At 39.0% G+C, this 14,751-nt stretch overlaps 2 protein-coding genes across 4 annotated transcripts; one reads left to right on the top strand and one right to left on the bottom strand.

Moving 5' to 3' along the window:
• Nucleotides 1–3,791: 3,791 nt before the first annotated feature.
• LOC125498585 (protein FAR-RED IMPAIRED RESPONSE 1-like) lies at nucleotides 3,792–5,936 on the bottom strand. The gene is made up of 3 exons (XM_048646816.1): nucleotides 5,054–5,936; nucleotides 4,223–4,371; nucleotides 3,792–4,103 (listed from the first exon to the last, which is right to left on the bottom strand). The coding sequence occupies exons 1-3, from the start codon at nucleotides 5,934–5,936 to the stop codon at nucleotides 3,792–3,794; spliced, it is 1,344 nt and encodes a 447-aa protein (XP_048502773.1).
• A 1,819-nt stretch (nucleotides 5,937–7,755) lies between these two features.
• On the top strand, nucleotides 7,756–13,803 carry LOC104896959 (pentatricopeptide repeat-containing protein At1g10270). Of its 3 annotated transcripts, XM_048645839.2 has the most exons (3): nucleotides 7,756–10,263; nucleotides 11,586–11,665; nucleotides 13,490–13,803. In XM_048645839.2, exon 1 carries the CDS (start codon nucleotides 7,818–7,820, stop codon nucleotides 10,191–10,193), a length of 2,376 nt encoding a protein of 791 aa, XP_048501796.1. In that variant the 5' UTR covers nucleotides 7,756–7,817; the 3' UTR covers nucleotides 10,194–10,263; nucleotides 11,586–11,665; nucleotides 13,490–13,803. The 3 variants fall into 3 exon arrangements, with proteins under 3 accessions (XP_048501796.1, XP_057251915.1, XP_057251916.1); XM_057395932.1 differs by lacking the exon at nucleotides 13,490–13,803 and having other exon boundaries at nucleotides 11,586–11,957; XM_057395933.1 differs by lacking the exons at nucleotides 11,586–11,665; nucleotides 13,490–13,803 and having other exon boundaries at nucleotides 7,756–9,739; nucleotides 9,776–10,381.
• The last annotated feature ends 948 nt before the right edge of the window (nucleotides 13,804–14,751 follow it).

Raw genomic sequence — 14,751 nt, 5'->3', positions numbered from 1 at the left:
AATACTGCAATTTAATTAAGATGACCGATCATCATATTGTATGTGCCTGAATTATGGATTTTGTTTTGGAAATAAATGATTCTTTCCTTAACCCGATATCTTTTCAAATTGGATGTAATCAAAGGCCTAAAACGATCGGTTTTCCTAAAGCATTCAATGACTGATTTTCAAAATTTGGAAAACTAATAATAAAAGAATCAAACATAATCATTTTAATGGGATATCACACATGGCATCTATTTCATTACTCTATGAATGTGGGGTGAATTGTGATAGCATAATTTCTATGAGGCTGCCACGTAGGACAATTTTTTCTTGCTTTAATATTATATATGATGAAAATGAAGGCATGGTATTGTGTTTATCAGTTATGCTATATTCTGAACAACATATGTGATGGTGTTAAGGTGGCTTTACTTAGAAATGTGTAGAGATGACGAAGCGATGAAGGCCAAATAGGTTACCAAAAAGTCTCTCTCTAGGAAAACTAGGGTTTGAGTGATAGTATTGGTTTCTCCAATCATTCGTCTCGTTTCTCGAGCCTTTAATCCCTCTTGGGATCCTCATTAGCTGTTATGGCTGATGAAAATACAAACAAGTGTGCAAATTTACAAATTACAACCGATGAGAATACAGTTATTTCTTTCGAAGAGGTACCAGATGAAAGCGATGAATCGGGTATTGCTTTATCATTAGTAGGCAAGGTATTATCGATTCGCCCTTACAATTTCGAGGCGATGAAGAAGACTTTAAACCAGTATGGTCGATCTCTAAAGGTGCCCTATTCAGGACCATAGAAAACGGTTTGTTCGTGGTTCAGTTTGCAAATTCTAGGGATAAGGCGAAAGTAAAGGCGGGCAGGCCATGAACTTTCGATCAGAATCTCATATTGTTAAACGAGATCGTGGGTAACGCGCAACCTTCAAATATTGCCCTAACTCATTGCCCTTTTTGGCTTAGACTATACAACTTGCCTATGGATAGTCGAACCGAAAACCGCATCAGGATGATTGGCAGCGGTGTAGGGAAGGTATAGACGTTGATTTTGACGGAATAGTATGGGATAAATCCGCTCATGTGAAGGTTCTTGTGGATGTGTCTAAGCCTTTGAGATGCATACAACAGATTAAATGCAAGGGGGTGTTGTTGCCATAGCTGAGGTGAAGTACGAGCAGCTTCCGAATTTTTGTTATGCGTGTGGTATATTGGGTCATATTGAGCGTGACTGCCTTCGGGTCCCAGAGGAAGACAGAACCGAAGAGAGGATGTGGGGCTCGTGGCTGAGAGCCTCGCCTCGCCGTGGGTGTATCAAGATGCTGGAGGAGGCAAAGCAGTTTTGTAGCTGTGCCCGTACTCTAAGTTTTTCTCCTTCAAGTGCTGTTGTGGAGGAGGCAGTAGCTATAAATTCCCCCCATGCTAATCCTCAAACCACATCAGCAGTGGATAGGGAGGAGACGTCGATGCATGAACCGGTCCTTGTGCATGAGGGAGTAAATTCGCTTCATGAGAATGCTGCTCCACTTTGTGGGTCACCCCCTCTTAATGGGTCAGTAAGTACTCCTATCCCTTTATTTTTTGATCCAGGCTCGGTTTCTCCCAAAAAAGGCAGAAAGCCAAAAGTGCAGCCTCGTAAGAAAACTAATGTTTCGAAACTCCCTGTGTTGGTTGAAAACTGTTGTTTGAATGTTGATATTAATAATAACTCAGGCCTAAAACGAAAACAATCTGATGATATGATACTTGATAATTCTGTGGATATGACTTTCGGGCAGAAAAAGACAAAACTTGATGATGGCTCGTTTAATGGCAGTAACTTGGTGATTGTCGAGGCGAAGGTTGGTGATTTCCAACCCCTCCCGGCATTATGAATCTCTTGTGCTGGAACTGCAGGGGCTTAGGCAACCCATGGTCAGTAAGCTCCGTCGATGGAGTACGGTGTCACATTTTAGCCTTGCTTTTGTTTCTGAGACTATGATTCAGGGTTCAGTTGCGGAGAATTCAAAAGGTAGATTGGGTTATGATTGTGCTTTTGGTGTTGATAGTGTTGGTAGGTCGGGTGGTCTTTTTATTTACTGGAAATCGCTGAAGGTGAGGGCGCACCATTGTGTGTGGGGGCCTCCAAGCGCACCTCAAGCTTCCTTGATGTCTCTCGCTCTTCCCCTTAAGTCATATCTCGTAATACTCGGCCCCGAAAAGGGTCATACCTGCAATAAAAATACGAGAAAACCTTGTGAAAGCATATGCACTAGAAATTCGATCAAAATAGATCGAAAATCTAGCAAAATGTCACTATGATCAACCAATGATCAAGTGAGGAAGTAGAAAGGGAAATGAGGGGGAAAAAAGATAATAATAAGGACTAAAATGAACCAAAAGGAGGTCGTAAAGTGCGTTAGAAACGCGCTTATCACTCTTCGAAGCCCTTTTTAGTACTAATGTGCTCCTTGTAGTGTGTTTGTATTCTCAAATTGATTATTGTAGGAATTAGCATATTTTGGTGCCTTTCTTATTCTTTTATACCACTACAAGACACGATGTATTTTTGGGAGCACGATCACTTTGCATGAGTTGGATTCTATGGTTCAAGAGCTTCCCAAGGAGTGGTCATTTGCTTAAGTCCATCAAATAATGCAGAAGTTATGATATTTTGAAGATCAGATGTTAGGCGTCAAAAGCTGATGACCGCCCGACCGAACGAAATCCGCCGGGGTTGGTCGAGCGACTTGACTTAGCCGAATTCAGAGACTTGAAAGAGCCAGAGAATTCTACTCGCGGGCCCGACCGGGCGAAATCCGCCCGGGTTGGTCGGGCGAGGCGAGAACAAGTGAGATTGAAGAAGCTGGAATGCGCCCGGTCGGGTGCGACGAAGAAAATGAGCACCTGATGCCCGCCCGGTCGAGCAGGACTTTTTAAAGCACTTTTTGAGCGCATGTTGCGCCAGTTTTTGATGGATATATAAATACTTATCTTTTCAGAATAATGGACTACGTTTTATTATTAGAGTTTCGACTTTTAGTTTCTAAGCACCATTTTATTTACCTAAGCACCCTAGTATTGTTTTTCTCATTTTTATTCATTGAACTTGCAATAGAAGTGTGGATTTCACTAGATTGTTTCTACAATTGGTATTCTTTCTCTTCCTTTATTATTCTTGTTTAGTTCTTGATTATTTATTCATCATGTTTACTTATTTCATCATGAGTATGGTTGTTTCAAATATGATTGAGTAGTCTATTTCTAGGGTTTAGGGGATCCATGATCAATTATGAAGGGATGTTTATAAAGTATTGATATTTGATGATGTTTGTTGATTCCTATTGAATGTATTATCTCTATTCAATCTAATTTGATCAGATTTTATTGTTATAGTGTTGTAATATTAAGTTATGCACCGAGAGGTATAAACTTGATATTAAGGCTAGTTTCAATAGGTAGTTTTGGTATTAATAAATTGCGAGAGCTTGTTAATATCATTCTATGATTGATTTCGATTCAAAAGAACAAACCAACATGTTTAACTGCATTATTAATGATTGATTGTTGTGTTTCATCCTGGAATTATTGTTCATTGGTGAACCCATACCCTAGTCTTTTTATTGTTGATATTCTTGATTTAGTTATTGTTCAGTTTAGCGTAATAACCAACAACACTCGTTCCTTATAATCTATATTTGATTGACAATTAGGAAAAGAACACTGTTTTTCCCTGTGGATTCGACCCTACTTCCCTGACTACTATTTGTTAGAGGACTTTAGGATTACTTTTGATTAGGCGATACGACTTTAGCCTGTCAGTATGCGACCTTTACCATGGTGTGCTTCCTAATCACATCTTTCTGCCAACGACGGAGAATATATCTTTGGGGTATCTCCTTCACATTTAATTTGTCATACAATAAAATTAGATGAGGACACATTATCCCATGGCATTCTAGTAGCTTGCATTCACAATAAGCCTCGTTAGAATTCATATCCACCTTAACCTTATACTCTCTTTTATTATCCAATGGTACATCCTCCCTAGTTGTCTTGCACACGACCGACAGTCGATCTGTGAAAGTGTGCTCGAAAACATTTTCCTCAATCTCTTCATTCTTCCTCCACTGCACATACAAGATCTTCAAGCATTTATTTTAAACTTCCTTGAACTTTGCATCTGTGTACACACGCTGAAACACGGCTTCGACATTAAACTTTGATACTTTTCGCCTAACATATCTACTTGTGTTTGCATCAGCTTCTCTTCAGAATTGGCTCTAGCTTCCATTGCACAACAATATTTCTCGACAAAATCACACAACCTTGTATTCTTGTGGACATAGCCGTCGAAAAAGCTATTGATGCTCTCCGACCTCTGCGTTGTTTTCATACCTGCCCAGAACAAGTGTTTCATGTACGCCGAAATCCACATTTTCGCTCACGATAAAGGCCTACATACATTTAAATTATAAGGTTGAAATAGGAACATTTAAATGATACCATGTTGGATCAGATTTATTCTCTAAGGGAAAGGCAACCATTTTTGCAGAGATAAATAATACAACTACAATAGTTTAGCAGAGATAAATAATACAACTACAATAGTTTAGCAGAGATAAATAATACAACTACAATAGTTAAGCAATTTAGGGTTCAGCGTTTCTATTTAAACAAATAAACAATCATATGCCCCAAGTGGTTTTCTTATATAACATTCAAAAGGTTTTTTAAGTTAATTTCGTATTGATAAGTTATCATAAGTACATTGTAATACGTTCATAAAATAACTCCATCCTAAATTCCCTATTTCGCAGTGTTCCAATTATGGAACAACTAAGTTGTTCCTGCCAATTCTCCCACACAATTGATGCACATCAACCAATTAGGGAATACGTTCATAAAATAACTCCAACCAAAAGAACATGCCAACACTCACCACAAATATGTTTTGTATAGACAACCAAATCCTAACAATTACCATATTCCAATTATAAAACATCTAAAAATTAATATAGCACCTAAAACAAAAAACATATGACCATACCATAATACATTCATTAAACAAACATCTTACCGGCAAGCCAATTATCACTTCCAAGGTCGAACTTTGCAATAGCATCTCCCCAACTTTTCTCAAATTCTTCGTCATTCAAACTATCATAGATTGCATTGTGCAATGCGACCTTAATGTCTTGATACTTAGTATACATACCTAGCTTTGAACTAAATTTTGTCAAAATATGCCATAAACACCATCTGTGCCAAGTGTCCGGCATACAGTTCGCCAATGCTCTCCTCATAGCGGCATCTTGGTCAGTTAGAAACCCACTAGGAGCTTTGCCATTCATGCACATCAACCATGTTCTAAACACCCACTCGTAAGTCTCTATAGTCTCATGAGATACAAGTGCACAACCTAGCAAAATAGTTTGCCCGTGATGATTGACACCGACAAAATTAGCAAAGGGCAAGTCATAGTCGTTTGTCAAGTAGGTGACATCGAAGCATACTACATCCCCAAATTCTTCATACGCTGCTCTACTTCTTGCATCTACCCATAAAACATCTTTTAAATACCCAAATGCATCAAGACGATGCATATGGAAGAAATTTTGATTGTCTTCCGTCATTTTACTAAAATACGACAACATCGCATTAGCATCGCCTTCTCCTAGCTTAAGTCGGCGTTCCTTCGCCAAAATATTACGCAGATCTCTCTCTGTTACGGCCAAGTTATCCAACCCATTGTTGTCCATTGCAAGACTACGATGAATCTTCGACACCGAAACCCCAACAGCAGTATCATTAAACAATCTTCTTCTAACAGTAGTATTCACTTCTTGTCTCCGATACTTACTTATGTACCTTACCTTGCAAAGGGTCGGGATATGGTTTAAATGCTCTAGGACAACCTTCTTAACTACCCATTCATTCTCCTCATTCACGCTTCCGAACATTATAACAAGGATATACATTTCTTGGTCTTCCTCGAAGACACTTCTACCCCTTTACTACCAACAATAATCCTCTTACCTTTTATAGTACGGTGGTTGTCTGGTCTACCATGGCACTCACACTTCCATGTGTAGTTACGCCTAACCTTTTCCATACCACACTTCTGCTTGAAAGATCCACTACACCTTACTACACCAAATCCATTGTGCTTCCCATAATTATCAAAGCAAGCTTCAACTTCTTTCCACGTACCAAAAACCATATCAACCCTTGGAGCTTTCGTCTCCTTATCTACGACACCTTGGGATGGTGTCCCCAACATCTACCTTCAATCGCTTCTTCATAAACTTCATCCACATCCTCCACCAACATATCAGAAGACACCACACCCTAGTTATCATACATTTAACCATCACCCAAAATATCATGAACTAGAAATACAACAGCATGTGAACACAAACACAATACCAAGTGATATGTTTATACCTCAAGGTTGTTCAATACTCCCTCCGTTTCCTAAAGATCTTCCCTCTTTCCGTTTAAGGGTGTTTCCAAAAGATCTTCCCTCTTTTGCTTTATTCCTTATTTGGCAAAACAAATTTCCCTATTTACCCTCTCATGTCACTATCATATGGTCCACCATTACATTATAATTCAATTTTACTCCCTTTCTCTCTCCTACTTTAACCCCTTTCTATTTGTTTATTTATCTTAACCTCTTTCTCTCTCCTACTTTACTCACACCATGCCCCACACAACTTGATTTTCCTTGGTATCTGTAGGAACAGTAAGTAGGAAGATCTTTAGGAAACGGAGGGAGTATCTTCTAAATCATACTTGTAATGGTCTACTATACTACTTTGTGCTATGAGTCAATTGTAGTAATCTTAAACACAATAGCATGATAACACAAACACAATACCAAGTTAAATACTTTTACTTGTAATTTTTAGTCTTCAAATCAACTAACTCACAACAAATACCATACCTACCTCAACAAAAATGAATTCAAATATTTCTATAATTTTAAACCGTTTGGTGCAATTAGTATTAATATTACAAATCCATATCTCCAATCACAAACACAACATTGATTCACATAATTTAACTAATTGCTTATTATTTTATCAAAGCTGCACCTTTTTACCTTCAACATCATTCACAATGTATGCCCTAATACTTTGCTATTAAATTTCCGCCATATTTAATAGCCCTACATTTATTAAACCATGATATTTGCAATTAATTTTGTGCCATATTTAATACAAAAAAGCTAAATTACACCACACTTTTCTATTGTACCTGTATTGCATTGTTTATCTCTGAATTATCTGATTTTTGGTTCTTCTCCCAGCTCTCGACCTCCATGAAAGCCTAGTTGTCTTCTCCAAATTTCCACAATATCTTCAAAACAACAAAAATGGTGAGGCTTTTTTTCCACAATTCAACAACACTTAATTTCCCACTTAATTTGGTTTTTATTTCTCCCCATAATAAAAATAAAGTTAACTGTAAGAAGTTTTGGAAATGACTTTTGTTTGTTGTCAAGTCAATTGTAGGAGAGGAGAGAGAGAGGGGGGAAGTCACTTTTTCCCATTCCCCTTCTATTCCCTTTTTCATATTCAAAAAGTTGAATTATATGTTTTGTGAATTTAATATATTATTTTTGTATAAATTGCAACTTTTCACTATATTACTTTTTCAATTTTAGTATTGATGATAGGGGCAAAAGTTACCCATATCTGATATGTTTTTATCAGGAATTAGAAAAGCCAAGGCTTTCATAATTTCAGTACTAGGGTTTAACGTTAAACCACACCTTGTATAGCTGTATACTATCTCTAATACCCTGTCCTCAACATTTCCAGCTTCCCATCTCCACTATGCCTCTCTACCGCCTCCTCCTCCGCTCCATCCGCCGCACAACTTCCTCTCTCTCCACTCACCCCCACCTCCAGCCTCACCCCTCATTCTCTCTCCTTCACCCTCGCCTCCTCGCCTTCTCCTCCGCCGAAGAAGCCGCCGCCGAACGCCGTCGCCGCAAACGTCGTCTCCGCATCGAACCCCCTCTCCACGCCCTCCGTCGTGACCCCTCCTCCCCTCGCCCTCCCCCTGACCCCAACGCCCGTCCTCTCCCCGACACCACCTCCTCTCTCACTGGCCCCCGTCTCAACCTCCACAACCGCGTTCAATCCCTCATTCGCGCCGGTGACCTCCCTAACGCCGCCCTCTTAGCCCGCCAATCCGTCTTCTCCCGCACTCGCCCCACTGTCTTCACTTGCAATGCCATCATCGCCGCGATGTACCGTGCTCAGAGGTACGACGACGCCGTTTCTTTATTCCAATTTTTCTTCAACCAGTCCAACATTGTCCCCAACATTGTTTCTTATAATTTTTTGATTGTAAGTCATTGTGAGTGTAAGAATGTTGATTTGGGTCTTGAGGTTTATAGGCATATTTTAGCTGAGGCACCCTTTAGTCCGTCTTCTGTTACTTTTAGGCACTTGACTAAAGGATTGATTGATGTTGGGAGGATTGAGGAGGCGGTTGATCTTCTTAGGGAGATGCTTAATAAAGGGCTTGGTGCTGATTCCCTTGTTTATAATAATTTGATTAAAGGGTTTTTGGATTTGGATGATTTTGACAAGGCCAATGAGTTTTTCGACGAGCTTAAGGAGAGGTGCCTTGTGTATGATGGAGTTGTCAATGCCACCTTTATGGAGTGGTTCTTTCAGAGGGGAAAAGGGAAGGAGGCTATGGAGTCGTATAGGTCGTTGCTTGATCGTCAGTTTAAGATGACACCTGCTACGGGTAATGAGCTTCTTGAGGTGTTTCTTAGGCATGAGAAGAAGAAGGAGGCGTGGGAGTTGTTCGATTCCATGTTGGATAATCATACCCCACCTAATTTTCAGGCTGTGAATTCGGATACTTTTAATATAATGGTGAATGAGTGTTTTAGAGAGGGGAAATATGAAGAGGCGGTTACCACTTTTAGGAAGGTGGGGATCAAGATGAAGCCGTTTGCTATGGATGTAGCTGGGTATAACAATATCATTGTTAGGTTTGCAGAGCATGGGATGATTCACAAGGCGGAGGAGTTCTTTAACGAGCTTAAGTCGAAATCATTGAGCCCGGATGTCACTGGTTATAGGACATTGATTGATGCTTATCTTAAGGACCAGAGGATTGATGATGCGATGCGAATGTTTGATCTTATGGTTGGTGCGAATTTGAGAGTGATTACGGCATATGCCAATGGATGGTTTACTGAATTGATTAAGAATAACAAAGTGCTGGAGTGCTCACAAGTGTTGACAAAAATGGCAGAAAGGGATCCAAAACCTGACCCATCTACCTATGAAATTGTCATTAAGGGCCTGTGTGGTGAGATTGCATTCGATGTGAGTGTGGATTTGGTTGGCCAAGTCATGAAATATGGGGTTGGTGTCACTCCATCACTCCGAGAACATCTGTTAGAAGCCTTTGAAAAGGAGGGGCGCAGAGAGGAGATTGAGAGGATTTTGGACGAGAGATATTGGCAGCAGTTCCGTTCCCAGCCTTCAGGACCTGCAAGATCGGGACAACCTCCCCGACCAGCTGGGTCATCTGGGTTTAGGCCTTCTGGGCCTTCTGTGGGATATCCAGGGCCTACTGAACCATTGGGGTCTGCAAGGCCAGCTGATCCTGTGAGATTTCAGGGAGCAGCTGGTCCTGTTGGATTTGCAGCAGCTGATCAAGCCAGATTTACTGGCGCAGTTAGGTCATGGGGCCATCCAACGCCTGCTGGAAATGCTGGATTTCAAGGGCCAACTGGACCTTCAGCTTTTTCTGCACAGTCAGGACCTTCAGCTTTTCCTGCACAGACAGGACCTTCAGCTTTTCCTGCACAGACAGGACCTTCATCTTTTCCTGCACAGACAGGACCTTCAGCTTTTCCTGCACAGACAGGATCTTCAGCTTTTCCTGCACATACAGGACCTTCAGCTTTTCCTGCACAGACAGGACCTTCAGGACATCAGGAACCAACCAGACCTGCAGAACAAGGAGGATATTGGGCTACAGCTGAACCTCCAAGATTTCAAGGGACAGCTGGTCCTGTAGCATATCCAGGGCAAAATGGAGATGCAGAATTTCAAGGGTCTAGAAGACCTTCATCGTATTCAGGAAATGCAGAAAGTACTGGACATCCAGGATCAACCGCACCTGTGCAGCAAAGAGGGTATCCTGAACCAAATTATCCGTTTGTTGGTAGAAGATGACGGGAGAAGGGTGATAGTTTTGGGTTAGCTCAAAGCATGTAGAACTCAACTTGAGGATGAATTAATTACAGTAAGTTGGATACTTAGACCCAATGTCTAATTTGGGCTTTTACTTAATTGTGTAGATGATAAGGGCAATGAATAGTATTTCTTCAAGGATCTATGATATATGACAATCCATTTTGGTATTCTGCTTGAGTTGTGAGTGAGCCATATGTGAAGGTCAACTAAACTTACTAAGAACCAATAACATATGCTAGCAGTTAACAGGTCCAGTTGATACAAGAATGCGTAACAGGTGTCATGAATGCATTGTTGCTTTCATTTTTCCCTTTGCTTTTAGAAGTGGTGAGTCGAATTCCTTCTGTTGCAATGAGATCGAAAATGCTGTAGCTGAAATCTTACCTCTTCTATTCTTATTGATTAACTTTGGTTTAATTGTTGTTTTCCTGTTTTTGGTAGTTGAACAGAATGACATGTATGTGTTCAGATCTTGTATTTGCAACTGATTTGCTGATTAATGTGGATTTAATACTAATTAGTTGGATAAAATTGTTATTTTTTGCCAGGTGAATTTACTCGTCTACTGGATTCTATATTGGTTTAGTTAGTTATTTTCTTATGATATTACATTGAATAGCATAACAGCAGTTTACAATTCTGGCTTGAAATTTTTTTCTTTTAGCTGGAAATATTAGTGTATACTCCCTCTGTTCCACAATTTTCTTCCCATTTACTATTACCCCAAAACCAAGGAATAATACTTAAAAAAAAAGGAGTGGGGTCACATGGTTACTTTATAGAGGAGAGAGTTAGAGAGTATGAGTATAAAGTGGTACCAGATGGTGGGGTTGGAGGGGTAACAAGGGAACAGACATTTGCGAAAAATGGAATAAAGTAGAAATGGGAAGAACTTTATGGAACTCCGTTAAATAGAAAGTGGAAGAAGTTTATGCAACAGAGAGAGTATATCCGCGTTTAAGAAGGGAATTTATCTTATCTTTTTATTCTAGTGTTTTTTTTGTCCTGAATACGGTTTTGTTCAATCTATAAATCATTAACATTTTATCCCATCTAACCTACTAGATTTATGTGATGTGGGACTCTCTAATTTTTCATCTCATCTGATGTGGGGTCTCACTTTAAGCCTGTCTCTACTTCTTTCTTTTTTTTTTTTTTTTTCACTTATGTTCTATCAATATTTGAGTCCAATCCTAATTGAACTAATTGAGGATGTAGGAAGTAAGCTTTCCTATCTGCAGCCAGTGTCTGTTAGAAATAGCTGCTTATGGGAGCACAACAGTAGCTGATTCAATTTTTCCTTCCTTGGCAATGAATTTTCTTTTAGTAAAATCTATAAAACAAACTTCTAAACTTTATTATCTGCTGCAGTTCCGTACTCTTGTTTCTCTGGTCTGCAATTTTCAGCAATGGTGAAGTATGGCGGGTTAGGTTGAGATTGCAGAGTTGAGGTATGTTCCATGTGTATTCTCTTGAAATTCACTCTGTTTGGAAGAGAAAGGGGAATTCTGTAGAATGGTGACATAATGAAACTCAATCATCCATCTTTTCATCACTTAAGCTTTATTCCCCTTTTCTGTCTCTGTGTCAGCAAACAGATCATCACTTCTCTATGTGAATTCGCTCTTAATGGTTAGAATAGTCAATTTACATGGACTTGCTTTTAGTATGTAATTGTGCCTTTTGTCTGTTATGTGTTGTTGATGAGTTAAGATGAGAAAGGAAATTACTTTCTTTGTTTTATTATTTAAGATTAACCAAAAACTTAGTACTTGATAGCTAATCGTAGTACATGGGTGTAGATATAATTTGGAGATATGCAAATATATAAATCAGTCCAAGTTTCTTCCCATTCACGAGATGCTTTTTTGGCTTCAAGAAGATGTCTCTTCTCACGTGCCTTCTTTTTTTTTGAAGTATTTGAGGTGGTTATTACACTTAAATGGCCTAGAAAAAACTGGATATTGGTATGAGCTAAGCAGAAATCAGATTAGTCTTTCTCTGGTTATTACATATTCCTCGGCTTCCAGACCCCACTAGAAAGACTTGTTGCAAGAGTGTTGATATCTTAGACATGGTGTAAAACACAGCTAGGGCCCCATTAAGCTTAGGAATGATGTCAAATAACCATGTGTATGTTCTCAAGAATTGAAGTTTCCGCCGGTAGGTAAATTAAGTAATGATGTAACCTTAGACCATGCTTGGATGGGGCTAATGTATAAAAGGTGTAATAGTGAAGGTAGATAGAAGTTGTGTATTAGTTGTATTAGAGGGGGAAATTATACTCTTCGGTTTGAAGGTAATAGTCATTAGTCACCCACCACCCTTGTAGGGTAACGCAGTACTCCCAGAATAAGGGTAATAGGTTCCCTTTCTATTTTATTTACCTCATTTCTTCTACTACACGTCTACACCTAAATTCATTCTTATTTTTCTTCATTTCATGTTGTTCTCAATGTATTATCCCAAGTCCTAGTAAGAGTAGATGTGTTGGAATGTGCTTGTATTTGAGTATGGATATGTTGAACCAAGAACTCCTTGCAACTAGACCAACTGGCCGTTTGGTTTACTCCACTAGAAATGGAAAGGAAGCAAGAAAGGGAAATAAGTGGAATGAAATCAAGAGAAATTGAAATTGTGGTTTATTTTATTGCCTCGAAACCTGATTCCCTCTATCTGTAGTCCATCTCCATCTTCAACTTCACCCTCCATAGCAACCATCTCCACCATCAACCATCTCCATCGGCTATATTATAATTGATGTTGGCGGCAGTTTTGATTGCCGTAGATGATGGCTCTCTGGGGACGGTGTCAATTGTAGTGGTGGTAGTAAGAGTGGTCATGGTGGTGGAGGGATATTGGGTAGCGATGCCAACTGGTTGTGGGATGGGCTATGTTATGGTGGTTAAACTTGAACAATGGTGTTGGAGGAGATGGGCGTTGCGTTAACGAAAGGAATCATCCCTTTTTCCTTTCCTGAAACGACCCCCAAGTGTATAAAAAATCCCACCTGCAATAGGCTAGTATGACTGACAGTTGCTGCTGCACTTTTCTATTAAAGTGAGAACAAATGTTGGTTACGTTATTTGGTGTTATCAAGGGATCCCCTTGCTATAGGCTAGTATTTCTTATTCTCTCGCTTGTGTTATTGCAGTAAATGGCATGCATCAGTGAATGGTTCTTGCTAATCTTTTTTGTTGTTTTAGTTTTTACGTTTTTCGATTTTGCATTTTACAGCTTTCTGTTATTCACGTTCTTTTTCTTTGATTTGTAAGTGTTTTGTGGAAAGGACTACAGCTCAGTGGACACTATCCTCAGTTGCTGCTAGACTGCTAGTATATGTATGGGGTGCGTTTTTGTTTCCCCAATATCATCCTCTTTTGCAGCTTATGTCTCCTGTTTCTACAGCTTGTGTAGTGATATGACATTTAAAAGTGTTTGTTTGAGCTGAATATTTTTTCCAAGAATAGTGTTGTCATTTTCCTTGATTTGTTTCGTGAAGGGTGCATGGTGGAAAATAATTCTCCCAAGGATGGAATTCTATTCTGAAAGGAATGCTACTTTTTTTTTTTTTCCTTTATTCCTTCATCCATCCATCTTCTAACTTCCATTCGATTCTTTCTTTTCTCTCTAAATTCTCTACAGCATCAAATAAAGATAAAAAGTAATTTACAATTGTGTTTTTCCTTGAAAAAATGTTTTTTCATGGAAAATCATTTTTCATCACTACACAACTAATGTGTTAAATGAATTGTTCCGTTGGTATGATTTCATTGTGCTTGCAGACTGACAGAAATTGCCGCATGAAGTTATGGAATCATCCGAGTATCTAACTTATGTTTGCTTATATGGATCAGTTGCTGCAGGCTTTTTCTTTCCCTTAATAAATTTTGTATATAAAATTACAACGAGAATTTATTGCACAGCACAAGGCACCTAAAGTGTAACTTATTCAAAATTTCCCATCCCCTTTGTGAGAAACAAACCTAATATATGTAGGTGAAAGATGGAAGGATTTACCACTTTTCGACTTCCGAATTCTAAGTTGCTGCATTACAGACTCTGATTCTATTTGCAAAATAACTTGCAACAGATTATGGCACAGAAAAGTAGATGTAAACCGGGGCCATTGGCGGGTGTTTTGAGGGAGTTATTGTCTCAGGTCGGGACCTCGAAATGCATGTTGTTTACTAGCTACCAACCCGTTTATTAGGTGACAGAGGTTGGCTCAATGCTCATCTGATATGAACGTTTTTTGTTATTAAATCAATATAGTAGGAACTTGGATCACAAATCCTGTATACTAAAACCAAAAAACACGATTTTTAACAATTGGATAGTTTTTTGAAAAAGTTAAAAAGAATATTTCCTCTGTTTCTACACATATAACATTTCCTATCCACACGATATCTAATGCATTACTTTGTTCTTTGAATTAACGTATAAGTATTAATTATAAAAAATTGATAATATGAGAGTATGCATTAAGACGAAATAATATAATTAAAAAAAGGAAGTATTACCTTTTGGGTTTGAA

The sequence above is a fragment of the Beta vulgaris genome, chromosome 6 (genome assembly GCF_026745355.1).
Source record: "Beta vulgaris subsp. vulgaris cultivar EL10 chromosome 6, EL10.2, whole genome shotgun sequence".
NCBI classification, from domain to species: domain Eukaryota; kingdom Viridiplantae; phylum Streptophyta; class Magnoliopsida; order Caryophyllales; family Amaranthaceae; genus Beta; species Beta vulgaris.
Note: the sequence above shows the minus strand (reverse complement) of the source record. Positions and strands in the feature narration are given on the sequence as shown.